This window comes from Chiloscyllium plagiosum, chromosome 19 (assembly GCF_004010195.1).
Source record: "Chiloscyllium plagiosum isolate BGI_BamShark_2017 chromosome 19, ASM401019v2, whole genome shotgun sequence".
Taxonomy (NCBI): Eukaryota; Metazoa; Chordata; class Chondrichthyes; order Orectolobiformes; family Hemiscylliidae; genus Chiloscyllium; species Chiloscyllium plagiosum.
In genome coordinates, this window is record NC_057728.1 from 45,174,616 (window position 1) to 45,193,658 (window position 19,043).

Sequence of the window (19,043 nt, forward strand, 5' to 3'; positions counted from 1 at the left end):
TTTGGAGCAGACTGCCCGGCACCACGGTCTCAATCTTTCTTCTTAAAAAACAAACAGTACAAAATACACCACGTGAAACCATAGTATCGTCACAGGTATAGAGCCAAAATTGAAATGTGGTCTGACCAGAGCCTATTATAGCCTCAACAGGACATCATTGCTCTTGTATTCTAGGTCTCTCAAAATAAATCCTAACTGCCAAATTAACCTGAATGTTAACCTTAAGTAAATCCTGAACTAGGACTCCTCAGTCCCTTTGTGATACAGATTTCTGAATCCCTTCTCCCATTTACAAAATAGTCTACACACCCATTCTTCCTACCAAAGGGTATAACTTCACACTTTCCCACATTGTATTCCAACTGTCACTTCTTTGTCCACTCTCCCAGCTTGTCCAAGTCCTTTTGCAGCCTCCTCACTTTTTCACCACCATCTGTCCCTCCATCTATCTCTGTGTCATCTGCAAACTTAGCTACAATGCCCTGAATTCCTTTGTCCAGACTGTTAATGTACAAGGTCACCTAACACCTTTATCTTTTCAGAGTGCAAATTGTTCAGAGAACTTCAATGTGGAAAATTAATTCATATGGAACTGTGCAAAATATCTTAAAATTTAAAAGATGATTTGACAAAATACTTCTGCAAGCTTCATGTACATCATTTCATTAGGTTCTACAATAGAATTTGGAAGAATTCTGAAAATTGTTGCCATTGTTGTTAACTATTTAACCTTCTATTCAATTATATCATAGGATTAATTAGGGGTCAATATCCTTAGAAGAGGTGCATTAAATCCAAAGCATCCAATAAAACAATGCTTTATTTCTAAAACAAATTGTTGCATTCATAATTCTTCAAGCTAAACAAGACATTAGAATTGATTTCTGATTGGAAGATGCATTTGTTTCATGTTAACAGATGAAACAAATGATATTTTTCAGATAGTTCTCTTTTCAATAATTCTCTTTTTTCTTTATCGATTTGAACAGATACACAGCCATGATGAACTGCAATACCTAGGAGGAGAGAAACAGTTAAACAATTGTGAATCATATACTAGGTTTAACTCATTGAAATGGCAAATGATTACCAGAGATGTCAACCGGTTTAACAGAAGTGTTCATCCGTTTGAAATAAAGACAACACGAGTTAAAGTAGCTAAAAGGTGAAAACATTCAAATGCATCAGTTTTATCAGCTATTATCAGTAACAGTCAGTTCTTGGCTCCAGCCAGTTTGAAGTTCCCCTTGTTATATGCTAATTTGTGCACTGACTGGATTAGTACTTGCCTTAAGTCCTCTATGTTAAATAGGAACTGAAACATATGAGAGACTGGCCTTTAGGTTAAACAGATGGCACAACAGGGTCCTCTAACATCTTGCTCTCACAGCACAACACTGTCCTCTCCACCCCGAAACTACCAAGATCCCCAGAGAGCCATTGGACAATTTAAATCAACTCCCATACCATGAGATCCTTCTCTTAGCAAGGGCAGATATTGACAATGACACTCAACAATGTTGCCAGTGTGTCAGTACAATCTTTGGCTATCTGCTAAGAAGAATGTTTAATACAAAGACTTCAAACCTGACACCAAGTTCATGGTCTACCTGTGTTACCTGTCTTCTTGAATGTATCATAAACATGGACAACATATAGCAGAGATCTCAGATTCTTTGAGAATTATCATTAATGATACCTCTGTAAAGAGTCATCTAGACTCGAAATGTTAGCTTACTTTTCCTCGATGGATGCTGCCTGACCAACTGTGATTTCCAGCACTTTTTGTTTTCATCCCTGTGTTAGCCATTGTCCATGTGCCTGACACAATTCCAGAACTAGCTCTGTATTATGACTTTGTAAGTGGTTATCTGAAGGACAGAGAAAACATTTCAAGGATATCCTCCTTCAAAAGATGTAATATCTCTATTGACTCATGGAAGCCCAAATTGGAAAAGAAGCATCCATAAAGGTGCCAACCATCTTGGGTGTGTTTGACAGGTCCTGATGGAAGTCAAGTGCAAACAGCAGAAAGAGTGTGTGAAAAGTTGAGAATCCCAACCGCTCACTTCAACAAATATCACTTGCCCTACCTGTAGCAGATTATGCGGATCCTGCATTTGAATATTTTGTCACCTCAGGGCTCTTAGCACCAGGATGAAAGAAAATCATCCTTAGTTGCAAGGACTGCCTGAAACATGACAACATTCCATTGGGATGGATGGTGATCTCCTTCTTTATTGTTGGGCTGGAAATTTTATTTTCAGCAATTCCTATGAAAAGCACTAGTGGAGGGAAAGTCATGGGAGGAAAGCACTGGCTATCAGAAATTACCCCAGCACAGTCACACGCCAGCTAATTTATCTCTCCATAGGCATTAGAGGCTGAGAGAGGAACACATTAGATAAAACAAGTGCAGTCCCAGAATATATATTTATAATGTGCATGCTTATGCTTTAATGTAACTTGACCTGAGAATCTTTCATAAAGCATTTAAAGTATTTTAACAAGTAATCAAACACAGATGGATCATAGATTTTTGTTTCTATTGTACATTCTAGCCCGTTTTAACTCAAATTAAATGAGATCAATTCTCACTTAACATAATTTTCCAAGATAAAATTATATTTTTGTTCATCAATTATGTAGAACAGAATGGTTGTGGTCATTGTATACTGGGTGACCTAATGGCATTGAAAGATTTTCTGGAGTTGGAATTTCAAGGTAAATTGTTCCTTTCAATGGCTACAGTTAATTATTACAGTAGCTATAGAAACATGGGTGTGGATTTTTATAGGCCCTGGGAGCAGGTTGGTGTGCAGTGGGCCAGTAAAACAACATGAATGTCATGCTTGCTGCTTACTCGCCTGTCCTCCTTTTGTTCTACCATCGGTTATGGAAGCATTGGGCAGTTTGGTTGACTGTGGGCTAATTGAGGTCTACATGTGGCCACCTCCCACTGCCACTGAGATATAAACAACAATAGGGAGGCTTACACCAAGCAACCAACGTGGCAGATATCACATCATAGGCTGGTCAGATACAGCAGAAATGCCTTGCCCCATTGAGCTCTCCCCATTAGATTGCCACCCTGCCAGTCTAACCTAACATTGGCGCCAATCTCCTTGCCTCCCTCACAAGAATCTTCAATTTGGCCACACCCTACACCCCAATTACCTTTCATTCTGCCTTGGCATCCTTGGTTTTTGGGACAGAATTTGGCAACAACAGTGACTATAGCTTCTGACTGCATTGCGAGGATCTGAGAGATACTCGACTGAGGACCTGGATGGAAATGGAAGTTCTATCTTAAATCAGTTAGCACCCCTCCAAATGATAAATGCTTGCAGAATGAGTGAACTCTCCCTCAACATTTTAGAAAGAGTTTGGGGAGCCCAGCACTTCATTAAATCCAGCCCACAGCAAATATATGCTATTAAAGCTATATGAAGAACTTAGCACTCTGTTCATGACTGCCAATTTTTAAAACAAAAAATAACACTGATAAAACTTTGTGGGAAGGTGAGTCGATATACCCATGTACTTCATTATTTTTTGGGATCAGCAAACAATGAGTTATAGGCCATTCAGCTCATCTAGTCCACACTAGCCCTCTGTGGAGCATCCCATCCCCTAACCTATCCCTGTGACATTAAATTTCTCATGGCCAATCTACCCAATCTACACATCTTTGGACTGTCGAAGGAAAACCCAAGAGGAAACCCATGCAGACACAGGGAAATATACAAACTCCATACAGACAGTTGTCTAAGGCTGGAATCAAACCCTGGTCCCTGGTGCTACTGAGTGAACAGACCTTTTTCTCTTCAACTAAGAATCCACTAGAATCAAATCAAAGAGAGCATAATGCTCCATAACATTTAATTAATTGTCCAATGCACATTCACTTCTTCATTGCATCTTCCTCCACACTGTACTATTGTAACATCAAAACCTCAGCAAACAATAGGACCAATCACAGCTGAGACTGGTTTCATGCCACATCTGGACATGTGTCTGCTGAGTATGGCTGCCAATGGCAATCAGGAATAGGAACTATATCTAATTATTCCCTTCCCTAGCCTCATAATGTTACAGTGAATTGAAGTCTCTATTACAACCTTATCTAACTAGGCATAGACATGCCATCGAAATGTGAGGCAATATTAGTTTCTAAGAACATGTTAATATGGCTCTGATCCAATTTATCGCCTTGTAATGCAGTGATAGTTTTGATCTTAAAATATTCCACTTCAAAGCGAGATTAAAATGTCTATTGCTGCACACAAGCACAGACACTCCTTCAATACTTGTACTGAGATTGTCAGAGCAGACCCAAAAAAGGTTATTCACAATTATTTTGAGTTATTGACTTGAAGTGAGTGTTTAGTTATTTAACATTTAAACTATTACCAAAAATAAGGGCAATTGGGAATTGTATGGCCAAAAGAAGATTTGGTCTTTTTAGCCCATGTCATGAGTAATCCGTTCACTGACCAATATGATCATTTTTAAGTTTTACTAGTATTAACTTATCTACAGGTCCAAATGTTTGGATGCAAACTTATTTAATTTACCTGTATTAGGAGGAGAACAGCAGCAGCTACAAGAACTGTTGAGATGTTGCTATTGAGCCATTGTTTTATTTGTGTTCTGCAGCCCTATAAGGCAAGTTGTGTAAACGGTCATGCTATATACTGAAAGGATTTTACAGGCAACCTCAATTATCTGAACGACATAGGTGGGGAATATTTTGTTCAGATAATCGAATGGCTGGATAATCAAATGTTTGGATAACACAATTTACCCAAGCATCAGGACATTGAGATCTTGTTTGGATAATCCGAAATATGCATAATCATTGTTCGGATAATCAAGGTTGTCCTGTATATACATTTATAACTTCAAATAACTATAAAACAGCAATTAGGAAAATACAATCATCATCTAATATACACGAACCAAAATGTTACATATTTGTCATTTTTTGATTGACTTTCTTCAAGTTTCACATGTTGGCTCCCAAGATTTGGGAACAAACATGGGTTAAGAATCTCCCTATAATAAGGAACATCAGAAATTTTATGCCCCTGCTTAGCCTCCATCCATTTCCTCCTCTAAACTAAAACCCAAGAAAATATTTCTTAAACAAGGCTGGCCTGACTCCACCTGTTGGCCAGTTAATTTTGATTTAATTTTAAGCCAACTCAACATCTGAAATTTGACTTCTAGTTGTTACAAAAAATGGTAGTGCTGACATGAGAATTCAGAAGATCTGAGCTAAATAACAATGGATCCAAGAGGAAGCTTTGTTGCCAAAGCTTTATTTACATTTCAAATTTTGTCATAATTTGGAACATCCCCTCTGCACCTCTTGTCATGTTCACATCGAGTGATAAAGGAAGGATGACATCACATCATAAATTAAATCTGAATGAAGAATTAATCTTCAAATAGCTTGAATGAAAAATGAAATATTAATGCAAAAGCAACATCAAAACTGTATGAGCTGCATTATACAGAGCATTGCCATGGTGTAACATTCTCAAGATAATTTAATAGTAACTTAATTTCCAACAGCAGTGTTTTTAAGAGGAGGTTATTTTTTGCTAGTTCTAGTCCTTGAGATACAGATTTTCTTTTAAAAATTAAGAATTGGATTTTCCATTTTTCTGCCAGTGGGCTTAACAGGAAGATCCAATGGGATGTTTGCCAGTTGCCTACCTATCTGCTCCTGCCCCTGGTGCTCCTCCTGCCCCCATCACATGATGCAAGTAGCATTACTTCAAATGCTACCAGCTAATAGTCCTATTCATGGATGCTAAATACTGAATAGTTGAAGGTTATGTATTAAAAAGGTTTTGGATATTGATTAGTTAATTAGACTTGTTTAAAAATAAAATTTATTTTTATAAAATATTTCAATCTTTTTTGTAACTAAACAAATTTGGCTTCATAAAAAGACTACTAAGACCTGTGTTCTTTTCATATATAACACATTATCCCGAAAGAACTGTCTTCTTTTAACCTGATGTGTTTTGGTCAAATCTAGTTTACTAAAAAGTATACTTAAATGTGTACATAAAGAATAGCCAGTCCAGCACTGGGAAATCATTTAGAGTGGAGATGTAAGTTCTATGGAAAGCAACAAGCAGACTCCACCAAAGCATTTGGGTCTTGTTGTATTCTTCAAACATAGGCTTGGAGGTCTGCTCACACTTAAGGACTTCATCTTGCCAGAATTTAACCAATGGCAGGAGTGGCCTCAGCAAGAAAGGATGGAGCCCAACAGATCTTCCTATGCAGTTTGGTTTCATCTGGGTGATCCTATTTTACCAAACCGCGTGAGCCCATCGGATAGCCCTTCACCCATTTCCCTCCACAACCCTTACTAGGGCCTATCAGCTTGCTACCTGGGGGATCCCAGACTCATGTATCATTCCCAATCAATGCGGCTTATCTCCTCTCGCCCTAAATGCATTATGAGCAGTGGCGACGGTCTCTATGAGTGCTGCCAATGCTAGGAGGCTTTTAATTGTCTGGTAGCTCTCTGGAATGGGTATTTTTATCTCTGAAGGCTGGTTTCCAATCTGTTGATGGCTAATAAGCCTCACTATTGCCACCTGCTGGTGAACATCCTGGAGAGCTGCCCAGCTCTCTGCTCAGTGACCCCTACCACTGTCACCAGCTGCTGCTGGAGGACCCTTTACACTTGTTAAAAAACATATTTATTTGCCTGTGTGGTAAATCAGAAACAGTTGGTTCTGCTATAATGTGTGTTTCTTCAAAATAAATTGGCCTTAACGCGATTGAAGAATTTAGACCGTTATTTGCAGAATGCGAACTTTCCTTACCTGTATTGGCTATTATGCAACTCTGGCCCCATTAGCTTAAATGGTGCAGCTATTGTACGATTTTCTTAAAATGTGAGTTTGTATCACCTTATATCGGAACTGGCTGTATGCAATACTTATTGTCTTTGTGGATGCATTCATTGAGCTTTAGAGGACAACAAGCAGGGCAGTGTTTAACTTTTCCCAGCAAAAAAGGATTAGAGCAAGCTGCAAGTCCACCACTTTGTTCACACCATGAATCTGATCCCTTTCTCCTGGGCTGGGAGCTTATTTATGTTTGTAGGGTAAGATCCCAGCAGAATTCTTCAAGAAAGCACTGAGAAGAGAAGAGGCAGTGAGGGTGACACGGTGGGTCAGTGGTTAGTACTGTTACCTCACAACACCAGGGACCCAGGTTTGATTCCAGATTCGGGCAACCGTCTGTGTGGAATTTGCGCATTCTCCCCATCTCTGCATGTGTTTTTTCTGGGTGTTCTGGTTTCCTCCCACAGTCCAAAGATGTGCAGGTTAAGTGAATTGGCCATGCTAAGTTCCCCATAGTGTTCAGGGATGTGTAGGTTAGGTGTGTTAGTCAGGGGTAATGTAAAGTAATAGGGAATGGATCTGGGTGGATACTTTCCAGAGGTTTGGTGTGTACTTGTTAGGCCTAATGGCCTATTTCCACACTGTAGTGATTCTCTGATGCTTATATCAAGAATGAAGTAATAGCAGTCCATTCGACAAAATGTGATAAAGGATTTTCTTAAAGGGGAAAGAAGAAAGCGTGGAGTGAAGACCTATTATTATTGTCAATATATAAGATATTATAAGCTGAAATTAATGCTGAAGATATGTAAGCACTTCTTTTCAATTTTCGATTTATATTTATGGAGAAATGGAAATTATGTTAATACCTTACCTGTGGGTATATGTAGCTACTCTCATTAATTGTACAAAAAAAAGTAGAATCATCTACAGTAAAATTGCTACATGAGCAAGGTAGAGACGTCGATAAAATCAGATCATCCTGTTCCCAATCTGTCGAATTGTAATATCCACAACATTGAAACTAGGATACAAAAACAAATAACATTTGAAAAGTGGGGGTTAGAGCTTTGAAGAGCAGAGAGATATGTTGTGATGATTCCAGGAATAGCAGGAATTGATTTCCAGAGTATGACCACATGAGGCATAACAGGTAAATCGAGTCTAAATCTTTCGGACACAAAGAAATCCAAAATTGTTGCTGTCCCCTTGAAATCATCACACCTCTGACTTACTAATTTTCAGGTCATAGAGTCATAGAAAAGTACAGCACAGAAACAGACCCTTTCGGTCCAACCTGTCCATGCCAACCAGATATCCCAACCTAATATAGTCCTACCTGCCAGCAGCCAGCCCATATCCCTCCAAACACTTCCTATTCATATACCCATCCATATGCCTTTTAAATGTTGCAATTGCACCAGCCTCCACCACTTCCTCTGGCAGCTCATTCCATACACATAACACCTCAAAAGGTTGTCCCTCAGGTCTCTTTTATATCTTTCATCTCTGGCCCTAAACCTATGCCCTCTAGTTCTGGACTCCCCGACCCCAGGGAAAATACTTTGTCTATTTATCCTATCCATGCCCCTCATGATTTTCTAAACCTCTACAAGGTCACCCCTCAACCTCTAATGCTCCAAGGAAAACAGCCCCAGCTTACTCAGCCTCACCCTATAGCTCAAGTCCTCCAACCCTGGCAACATCCTTGTAAATCTTTTCTGAACCCTTTCAAGTTTCACAACACCCTTCCAATAGAAAGGAAACCAGAATTGCCTGCAATATTCCAAAAGTGGCAGAACCAATGTCTTGTACAGCTGCAACATGACCTCCCAACTGAGCCTTTAAATGGGCAAAGATCCTGCTCACCTGCAATAGTGCTTAAATATACAAATTAGGATCCAAAGATGGTTGGATTAAAAAAGTTTATCCCCTAGTGAAGACATAGCAATTGAGATTAGGAACCACCAGAATACTTTGCAAAAAAACACACCTTTAACACAAGTTTATCAGGAAGTGATCAGCATATAGCGTCGAGACTCTGCGGGAAAAGGAGAGGATAGAGCCTGTTGCGTGTTCCCAGAGCAGACAGTCAAAGTCATTTGGCAGAATGCCTCATTATCAGAACTTTCCAATAAGCACCAAGGCATCGCTTGGTTGGTGGTGAGAAGGGCACTACTTGGGAGATCTTTCATATATGCCCAGTCAGCCTGTGTCACTACATGCTGCCCTCAGAACAGCTGCAGGTTTGGGGGTTGGGGGGGGGGGTGTGGGGGGGGTTGAGACTGTCACACATCTCTGTCCAAAATGTACCTTCGCAAAGGGAACTGGAAGAAGATGCAGTTGTTTTTGTTGAGGTTCTTCATGAGCAGCTCCATGATACTGGAGTCTGTGCTTTATGGTCTGTTCTGCAGGATGCACACCATGACAAACATCAACTGCACCTGGAGGACCATCAATTCAGTGAAAGGCACTCTTTGGTATGCCAGAGCCTTGTTGGTCTTCTAGAACAAGAAGTTAACCCTGACCGAGTGTTGCAGACTGGCACATTTTATGTCATAAAGTGTGCCGCTGGAAAAGCACAGCCGGTCAGGCAGTATCTGAGGAGCAGGAGAGTCGACATTTTGGGCATAGGTCCTGCATCAGGAATGTGGAGGTGGGGGGCCCAAGAGGGCTGGGAGATAAATAGAAGAGGATTGGGGCTGGGAGGAAGGTAGCTTGGAAGGCGATAGGTAGGTGAAGGTAGGGGGTGATAGTGATAGGTCGGAGTGGAGGATGGAGTGAATAGGTGGGAAGGAAGAAGGACAGGTAAGACAGTTCAAGAGGGCAGTTGGAGGGTTGGATCTGAGATCATGTGAGCGGAGGGGAGGGGAGATGAGGAAACTGGTGAAATTGACGTTGATGCCATGTGCTTGGAGGATCCTAATGCGGAAGGTGTGATGTTCTTACTGCAGGCATCAGGTGGCTAGGATTTGGTGGTGAAAGAGGTCCAGGACTTGCATGCCCTTGGTGGACTCTGCATCTCCCCTCCCCTCACCTTATCCCAGATTCAACCCTCCAACTCAGCACCACCCTCTTGAATTGACCTACCTGTCCATCTTTCTTCCCACCAATCCGCTCCAGACTCCTCTCCGACCTATTACCATCAACCCCCACCTTCATCTACCTATCGCCTTCCAAGCTGCCTTCCCCTCAGCCCCACCCCGTTCTCATTTATCTCAGAGCCCTTGCATTATCAATCCCCCACCCCAACATCCCCCTCTATACCCCACATTCCTGATGAAGGACTTATACACGAAACATCAACTCTCCTGCTCCTTTGATGCTGCCTGACCTGCTGTGCTTTTCCAGTGCCACACTTTCTGACTCCAGCATCTGCACACTTTCTCCTGGCACATTCTATGTGCTGAGGGATACACCAAAGGTTGGGGTAGCTGCCACTTAGATGCAGTTGGGGAAAGGTGTTTCAGTTGAAGGTAAATGGGGGGGGGTGTCTGTTTGGTAATCAGACCTTCCTTGTGCCTCAGATATGGGTAAATATTGGTATTGTGTAAGAGAGGTCTTTGGTTTCTTTGGGATAGAGTCAAAGTTCAACATTTATTGCTTGCTTGATATGCATTTGTGCAGAACTGAACTGCTTTTGTGTCAATGTATACATACAAAGAATCTTTTTATGAATAAAGTATATTTTTGAAACAAAAAATGATTTGGAGGTGATTAGACAGAGGCCTAGGACTGGTAAGTAAAACTGAATACTACATGAGAATTGAAACAGCATTTTCTTCTGTGCTTGAAACCTGCAGATTGAAATGGTGGCATAGAAATAAGATACAGAGTTAATCACATTGTTAGATGTACAAAATGCTATGGATGTACTTTGCATTGTAATATTCTATGAGAATGAGTTGCTACATAAATGTACAGCTATTGTGGTCCAGACTTTTGTCAGACTGCTTTTTTTAAAAAAATAAACTTGTTATGACAAACCTCCATGGTAGGTGGGATCTTGTGACCCAAAGCTAGGGATATGACCACAGCATCACAAAGGTCTTGATTACTTTGTTTTATAACATTAACATACATGATTCTTCAAAGCAATCAAGAATGATGATAGCCATGACAAAAGAAGTGATCCTGCCAACTATAACATGTTAAGTTATTGTTGTTTATCTGTTTCTTTTTGTGAACTTACCTCTTTCTGAATGACATCCATAAAATTCCATTTTAATTCTTTGGAAAAGCTGTCATTGCCATAATGTTTAATAACCTCAATGGTTTGCTTATCCAGTACAGTTACAATCTGTTAAAATTAAATATAATTGGATTGAATGTTCATTTAAAAGCCAGCAGACAATAGAGCTACAAAATAATCCTTTTGTAAATACATGCAAAAAGACTCAGAAACTGAAAAGCTTCATGATTAAAAGTCAAATCAATAACGTAAAATTGATAAAATGAAACAGTCAGCTACTGGTGTCATGATTCTGCATGTTCAAACTATATTAATTTGCTGAACATTAGTTACTTTCTGATACAAAACACTGACTCAAGCAGATTTTCAAAAGACATTAGAAACTGGCAATTAATTTCCTACGTGTATGATATAATGACACAGAAACATAAAGGAAACTAATCTTTTAACTCCAATTAAACTCTTGAGGATTAATTCACTGAAGTTAATATAATAGTCTCCTGTAATACCATTGAGAGCTTTTCCCACATGGGCAGAAAAACACTACACCCACACGGAAGAGCACTTAGTGCCTCAGTGACTCATGAACATGTCTGATGTGGCACATACATATTAAGAGGCAGTATAACTATACAATTAAATATGGAAACATTGAGTGAGAAAGTACTATTCAACTGCACCAACTGATTACTTTACAAACAGGGTAAGGTTTATCTTGTTTTCCAAGTTTACAGTGGCATGGTGGCTCAGTGGTTAGCACTACTACCTCATAGCACCTGGGACTTGGGTTCAATTCCCACCTTGGGCAATTGTCTGTCTGTGTGGAGCTTGCACATTCTCCCCATGTTTGTGTGGATTGGCTCTTGTTTCCTCCCACAATCCAAAAATGTACAGGTCAGGTCAATTGGCCAAGCTAAATTGCCCATTGTGTTAGGTACATTAGTCAGGGGTAAATGTAATGGAATTGGTCTGGGTGGCTTACTCTTTGGAGGGTCGGTGTGGACTTGTTGGGCTAAAGGGCCTGTTTCCACACTGTAGGGAATCTAATCTAAAAAAAATGTTCACAGTGGTTCTGAGACACTTCAGCCACTTTATGTTATTTTAGTTGGCTGACATTGTTCTTATTTCTGCTTTCCACTGTAAAAGCTCCTGGTTGTCATTCAGACCTTAATCTGTCACCTACGACTTTGCTAAACAATCTTTGTCATTGCTGTGTGTCTGGAATTTGGCAATTCAGAATATTTATGAAAGTAATTTGACAAAACAGAGGATTGGAATGGGCAATAATATACACTATATATCAGATATTCATAGATCAAACACATTTTCTTATTACAGATTTCTCCAGCTTTCTCATTTCACCTCCCCCCACCTTTTCTCAGTTCCAACCCTCAGACATGCTGCCTGACCTGCTGCGCTTTTCCAGCAATAGATTTTTAAGCATCAACATTAAGTGCAAATAATTGATATCATAATATGTAGCAATGACTGTATATCACTTTCACCACATGTAATGCTCTGCTTTCAGTTATTTCACAATGTCCATATTTACATTGTTGTGTTAGTTTTAACAAGTAGGTAGACAAGTTCAAGGATTTTGTTACAGGCATATTGTCAGTTTACATGAGCCGGCAAAGATCATGATAGCACAGAATTTTATCAGAATGCTGATTAATGATTATCTCAATAGATTTTATGCAAAAAGATTCAAATTATCATTTACTGCAACAATAAACTGGAGTTCAAGATCAATCACCCTCATTTTAATTTAATATATTCATAAACTTGCTATAACTGAATTGTTATATTTGTGTTTAGATGGTAATAATAAAATGCATACATACGTGACTATACTGTGAAAGTATGGCCAGTCCAATAGAAAGTTGCAGAATGAAGATAAGGATCAGAAATAAGAAGTACTGAAAATAAAAATAATTAAATCATTTCAACAGATTCAACAGTATTTTCAATGTGTTAAAATATTTTGATTTGTAAATTTTGATTTGTGTAATGGTGTGGAAGTGGTGATGGAAAACCAAATGCTAACTTAACATGTCTTAAAATCTTTATTCAATTGCAGTAAATAAGATAGTAAATAAAATTTGGGAGAGGTGTAAAACAGACTTTAGTTTGCTATTATGTGTTTTATAATAGCTTGTCCCATGCAGCCTTCAAGATTCTCACAAGCCTCCTATCAACTCTCGGTTACAACCAGCCTGACCTCTGGCCTGATGGTGTCCACACTGCCTGACCTGAATCAGGTCAGATACAATGAATCGCTCTCAATTTCCATTTTGGCCAAGCTACTGGTTGTTAATGAGGCTTAAGTGTTAAAGTGGCCTGGTTCTCATGTTGCAGCTGCAGTGGGTGGGTCTCTCACCGGCTTTCATCTGAGGATTTAAAGTACCCTAGAATGTGCAAATTTTACATCAGCAACAAAAAAAAAGAGTGAAAGCATTACGAATATCCCTCAGTAAAGGCAACTACCCAATGCTGCCTACTCTGCAGTTTATGTGACTCCCATCCCACAAAGTCAATTGAATTGTCCAGTCTTCTTAAGTAGGTAAGCAAACACTTCAGTTGTGAAGTCAATGGGGCACAATTTCCAATGTCAAGTGTGTGATGGCAGGAAGGGGCTGCAGTTGGACCCACCAACTCCAGAATGATTTCTAATGGCTGCAGGACGCTGAGGTATTCTGTTTAAAAGGCCCATTTTAGTGCTGGGGAATTTATCCCTGTAATGATAACTCTAAGGACCTGTAGCCCTCACTCCTCACACTCCCATGCCTAATTCATGCAATCCCAGCCCTTCATTCACATCTCTAAGCTTTCTTATACACCCTCATGCATAGGAAAGCTTGGGTAAGAGCCCAGCTATCAATTAGAGTGTTGAAACAGTTGAGCCCAGGCAAAATATTGCATGATTGACAGCTCTGAAATATTCTATAAATTCCACAATTGCTATTTACATAAGAGAATGAGACTTCAGGTGTTTGCAGTTTCTGCTATTAATTGGGCCTTTTATTTGCACTTTTATTGATCCTAGCCTGGCTTCATCTACTCAGAGACTTTCAGAAAAAAACATCCTTTTCATCAGGTGATAAAGGCATCAAGACTGTGACATCCACCGTGTCCACCTCAGATTCCAAAGTTTCTTCAATACTAGACAGAGGGGGAGAATGTACGGGTTCCAACAGACTTTCTGGCTGTTCTCAGGGGCTGGGTATGTTTTGCTCCTGCCTTATTTGTGATTTACAGCTTTCATGTGTTCTACATGCTTGTTCAGGATTGCCACACCTCCCTGAACTTTGTATGTCATGGGACCTGACCCTGTGTCAACCATGCCTCTTAACCATGCAGAGCCATTTCCATGGTTTTAGCACCAAACTTCATCCTCTGAAGAAAACTGCCTCTCTGGCTTAGAGAGGTCTTGTGCCTGGCACTGGCATTCCTGCTGCAGTTTCACATTCTTCTCAACCATTAGCCGCAGCCCCCCCACTTTCCCGCATCCCATGCAACCCCATGTCCCCAAGGTCTGGGAAGATCAGATTTAACCTGGTGCAGAGTCTTCTCTCTATTAGCAACACTGCTAGAGTTACCCCTGTAGTTGCAAGAGGGTTCGTCTGATAATCAAATAGGTACTGGGACAGTTAGTACTGAGTGAAGCTGTAGGTTGTTTCTTTAAGCAGGCCTTCAACTTTTGGACTGTTCTTTCTGCCAGACCATTGGATGATGGTTATAAGCTGTCCTTATCTGCAGAATGTCATTCAACTTTAGGAAATATTCAAACTCCCTGCTGCTAAATGGTGGCCTGTTGTCTGTGACCAACACTTCCAGGTGTCCATCTAATGCAAAAATGCTCACAACTTTTCTATCTTCATCCCTGTATTTGACGAATGAATTCTATGCATGTCCAATGACTTTGGGTGGATGTCCACATTGCCTAAATACATTGAGCCCATAAAGGGTCTGGTATAGTCTTCAAGTAACTGAGTCCACGATTTACCCGGCCATTCCCACGAATGTGGGGGAGCTACTGGCAATACATTTGTCCTTGTTGGCACTCCAGGCACTGCTCCATTAATGAAGCATGTCTACATTCAAACCTGGCCAGAATGCATAACCTCTCACTGACATGCTCATTCTGGAAACCCTGGATGACCTGGTGGAGTTCAGCCAGTATCTGGCAGTGACAATCACTCTTGCTCCCCTTAATAAAAGGCCATCCTTTATGTTAATCTGGTCTTGCTGACTCCAGAGAACTTTCAATTCTGGTTATGTTAGTCCTTTTGTTTCTTCCATCACCACCAGCTTAGTTTTGCCACGACCCGTATCTTTCTGCGTTCACAGTCTGACATTGTCAGAGGATCAGAAGGTTGTCTGGTAAGTTTAAACCCGAATGGACTCCTCCAATGGTGGCACCATCGGTGGTGTATCTGCCAGTGGTAGGTGGCTCAAGGCATTCAAATTTGCTACTCGGCCCCCTGGATGGTGGTCTAACTTGTAATTGTATGCACTTCGAATGAGAGCCCACTGCTGAATTCGACCAGAGCTATGGGTGGCATGGCTTTGTCATCATTGAGTAGCCATAAAAGTTGTTTGTGGTCTGTTACTATTACAAATTTACTTTTATAAAGGTTGTGGTGGAACTTTCTCATGCCAAAAATGACTGTCAAATCTTCCTTCTCTCTCTCTCTGAGTGTATTTGCGCTCTGCGTCAGCCAAAGACTGAATAGCATTGGTCGTTCAGTTCCATTGGACCATCTGTGAGCGAATGAAGGCATCGCATATCAGCACCAGATCTCACTTGGGATCATGTTGTGCCAACATCTTAGATGATGATAGCTGCTCCTTCATTTCCTTAAAGATTACACCATGGCTATGTGATCATTTTGAAAGTTGATCCTTTTTTGATAGCAGAGATAAGGGTGCAAGGAGATAGGCCAGGTTATGTATGAGCTTTCTGATATAATTCAGTAACCCAAGGAAAGACCGAATCTCCCATACCGATGTGGGAGCTGGAGCACTTTTGATCGCCCTCACTTTATCTTCCAATGGGTGAAACCCAGTCTTGTCAACTCTGTACCCCAAGTAGGTCACTTGGGTGGCTTGTACACACATTTATCCTTTCTAAGGTGTACCCCACCTTGGAGAAATGCCTAAAAACTATGTCCAAGTTCTCAAAGAGTTCTTTATTGGTCTTCCCTGCCATTAACACGTCATCCAGATAAATGGCAACCTGGGGTAGACCTTGTAAAATGTTCTCCATTATCCATTGAAAAATGGCACAGGCTGATGATAGTTGAAACTTTATTGCTGGAACAGCACAGCAGGTCAGGCAGCATCTAGGGAACAGAAGATTCGACGTTTCGGGCACATGCCCTTCTTCAGGAATGAGCAGAGAGTGTTCAGCAGGAGAAGATAAAAGGTAGGGAGGAGGGACTTGGAGGAGGGGCGTTGGAAATGTGATAGGTGGAAAGAGGTCAAGGTGAAGGTGATAGGTCGGAGTAGGGTGGAGGCGGAGAGGTCAAGAAGAAGACTGCAGGTCAGGAAGGCGGTGCCGGGCTGGAGGGATTCGGCTGAGACAAGGTGGGGGGAGGGGGGATGAAGAAACTGGTAAAGTCCAAGTTCATCCCCTGTGGTTGGAGGGTTCCCAGTCGGAAGATAAGACGCTCCTCCTCCGACCGTCGCGTTGTTGTGGTTTGTCGGTGGATGAGTCCAATGACCTGCATATCCTCGGTGGAGTGGGAGGGGGAGTTGAAATGCTGTGCTACAGGGTGATTGGGTTGGTTCGTCCGGGTGGCCCAGAGGTGCTCTCTGAATCGCTCCGCAAGTAGGCTGATGATACCCCAGATAGCAGTCTTATATACTGGGACAAACTCTCATGGGTTTTAATTCTAGCATACCTTTGGGAATCCTCATCTAATTGCAATTGCAGGTATTCTATGGTCCATGTCCAGTTTCATAGAAGACAGCGCCCTTGCTAGTTTTGCATTTAATTCCTCTCTGCGATGAATTGGTTATTTATCCAGCTATGAGAAGCAGTTTACTGTTTGTTGAAAATCCCCACATAAGCAAACCAACCTGTCAGACTTCACAATTGGTACACCAGTTGCTGCCCATTGTGTGAACTGGACTGGTTTGCTGATTCATTTGCTTTCCAGGCTCCTGATTTCTGTGTTTACTTTTGCCCATAAGGCTAATGGCACTGGGCAGGCCTTGAAGAATCGTGGATTTGCTTCCTGGTAAATGTGCAAGGTCACCTTGAGTCCTTCGATAGTACCTAGACCTTCCTGTCAAACTTCTGAGTATTTAATTAGGACTTCACCCAGGCAGTTACTTTCTAGTTAGAAAATGTTGAGCCAATCAAGGTGAATCTTTCTCAACCAATTTTGCCCCATCAGGCTTGGGCCTGAACTTTTTACTACAATCACCGGTAATTGAACCAGCTGTTTCTTATAAGAGACCAGAACTGAAGTTGTACCCTTAATCTGTAAAGGTTTCCCAGTTTAGGTTCTCAGTCTAGTTGAGGTCTTATGCAAATGTAAGGGTTGGAGTCCAGAGCGAATTTTGTTTAAAAATTGGTTCTGCAATCACTGACTAGAGTGTGTTGCTGGAAAAGCACAGCAGGTCAGGCAGCATCCAAGGAGCAGGAGAATCAACGTTTTTGGCCGGAGCCCTTCATCAGGAATGAGACTGGGAGCCTCAGGGGTGGAGAGATAAATGGGAGGGGTGTGGGACTGGGGAGAAGGTAGCTAAGAGAGCAATAGGTGGATGGAGATGGGATAAAGGTGATAGGTCAGAGAGGAGGGTGAAGCAGATAGGTGGGAAGGAAGCTTGACAGGTGGGATAGGTCTCCGCCCTCACCTCGAACTCCAGCCCCAGTCCAGGTCCTAGCTTCCATACCACCTTGAACTCAGCCCCACCCCAGGTCCTAGCCCCCATCCCTACCATGTCCTCACCATTCTCCCAGACCTCCCCCTCATTGAGATAAACATTTAGTCCTCAGCAAAGGCCTCACTTTTATCCCTCTACAGTCCCAGATTAGTGAGTTCGACACACGCTGCAACCTTGAATGTATCTTCCGTCCCCTCCTCCTCTGTGCCTATCTTTTTAACCAAGACAACCGCCCACCCACCAAGGACCCCTTCTCCTGTCTCCAACACACCCCATCTACCTGGACACCCCGTGCTAGCCTGCTACCCGCCCTTGACCTCTTCATTTCAAACTGCCGCCGTGATATCGACTGCCTCAACCTGTCCAACCGCCTTCCCTACTCAAACCACTCGCTCTCACAACACACAGCCCTCCACTCCCTCCGCTTCAACCCCAACCTCACCATCAAACCAGCGGACAAAGGGGGTGCAGTGGTAGTTTGGTGCACTAATCTTTACACCGCTGAAGCCAGGTGCCAACTTGATGACACCTCCTCTTACTGCCCCCTCGACCATGATCTCACCCTCCATCACCAAACCATCACCTCCCAGACCATGCACAACCTCATCACCTCAGGGGATCTCCCACCCACAGCTTGCAACCTCATTGTTTGGGAACCCTGCACTGCACAATTCTATCTCCTTCCCAAGATCCACAATCCTGACTCCCCCGACTGACCTATTGTTTAATCCTGCTCCTGCCCCACCGAACTCATCTCCCTCTACAATGATACTGTCCTAACCCCCCAGTCCAGGAACTCCCACCCACGCCCTCCACCTCCTCCAAGACTTCCGTTTCCCAGCCCCCAATGCCTCATCTTCACCATGGACAACCAGTCCCTCTACACCTCCATCTGCCATGACCAGGGCCTCCAAGCCTTCCGTTTCTTCCTCTCCTGATATCCCCACCAGTACCCTTCCACTGACACTCTTATTTGTTTGGCTAAACTGGTCCTCACCTTTAACAATTTCTCCTTCCAATCCTCCCACTTCCTCCAGACAAAAGGGGTAGCCATGGGCACCCGCATGGGCCTCAGC

General features: G+C 41.9%; 1 protein-coding gene across 1 annotated transcript in view; it reads right to left on the reverse strand.

Moving 5' to 3' along the window:
- Nucleotides 1-398: 398 nt before the first annotated feature.
- LOC122559395 (CD82 antigen-like) overlaps nucleotides 399-19,043 on the reverse strand; it is a 36,661-nt gene continuing 18,016 nt past the window's right edge. The window contains exons 5-9 of the mRNA XM_043708842.1: nucleotides 12,915-12,989; nucleotides 11,071-11,178; nucleotides 7,753-7,902; nucleotides 4,578-4,661; nucleotides 399-1,016 (exon numbers count right to left, since the gene is read on the reverse strand). Coding sequence (XP_043564777.1) covers nucleotides 954-1,016; nucleotides 4,578-4,661; nucleotides 7,753-7,902; nucleotides 11,071-11,178; nucleotides 12,915-12,989 — 480 coding nt within the window. The 3' untranslated portion in view covers nucleotides 399-953. The remainder of the gene's footprint in view (nucleotides 1,017-4,577; nucleotides 4,662-7,752; nucleotides 7,903-11,070; nucleotides 11,179-12,914; nucleotides 12,990-19,043) is intronic.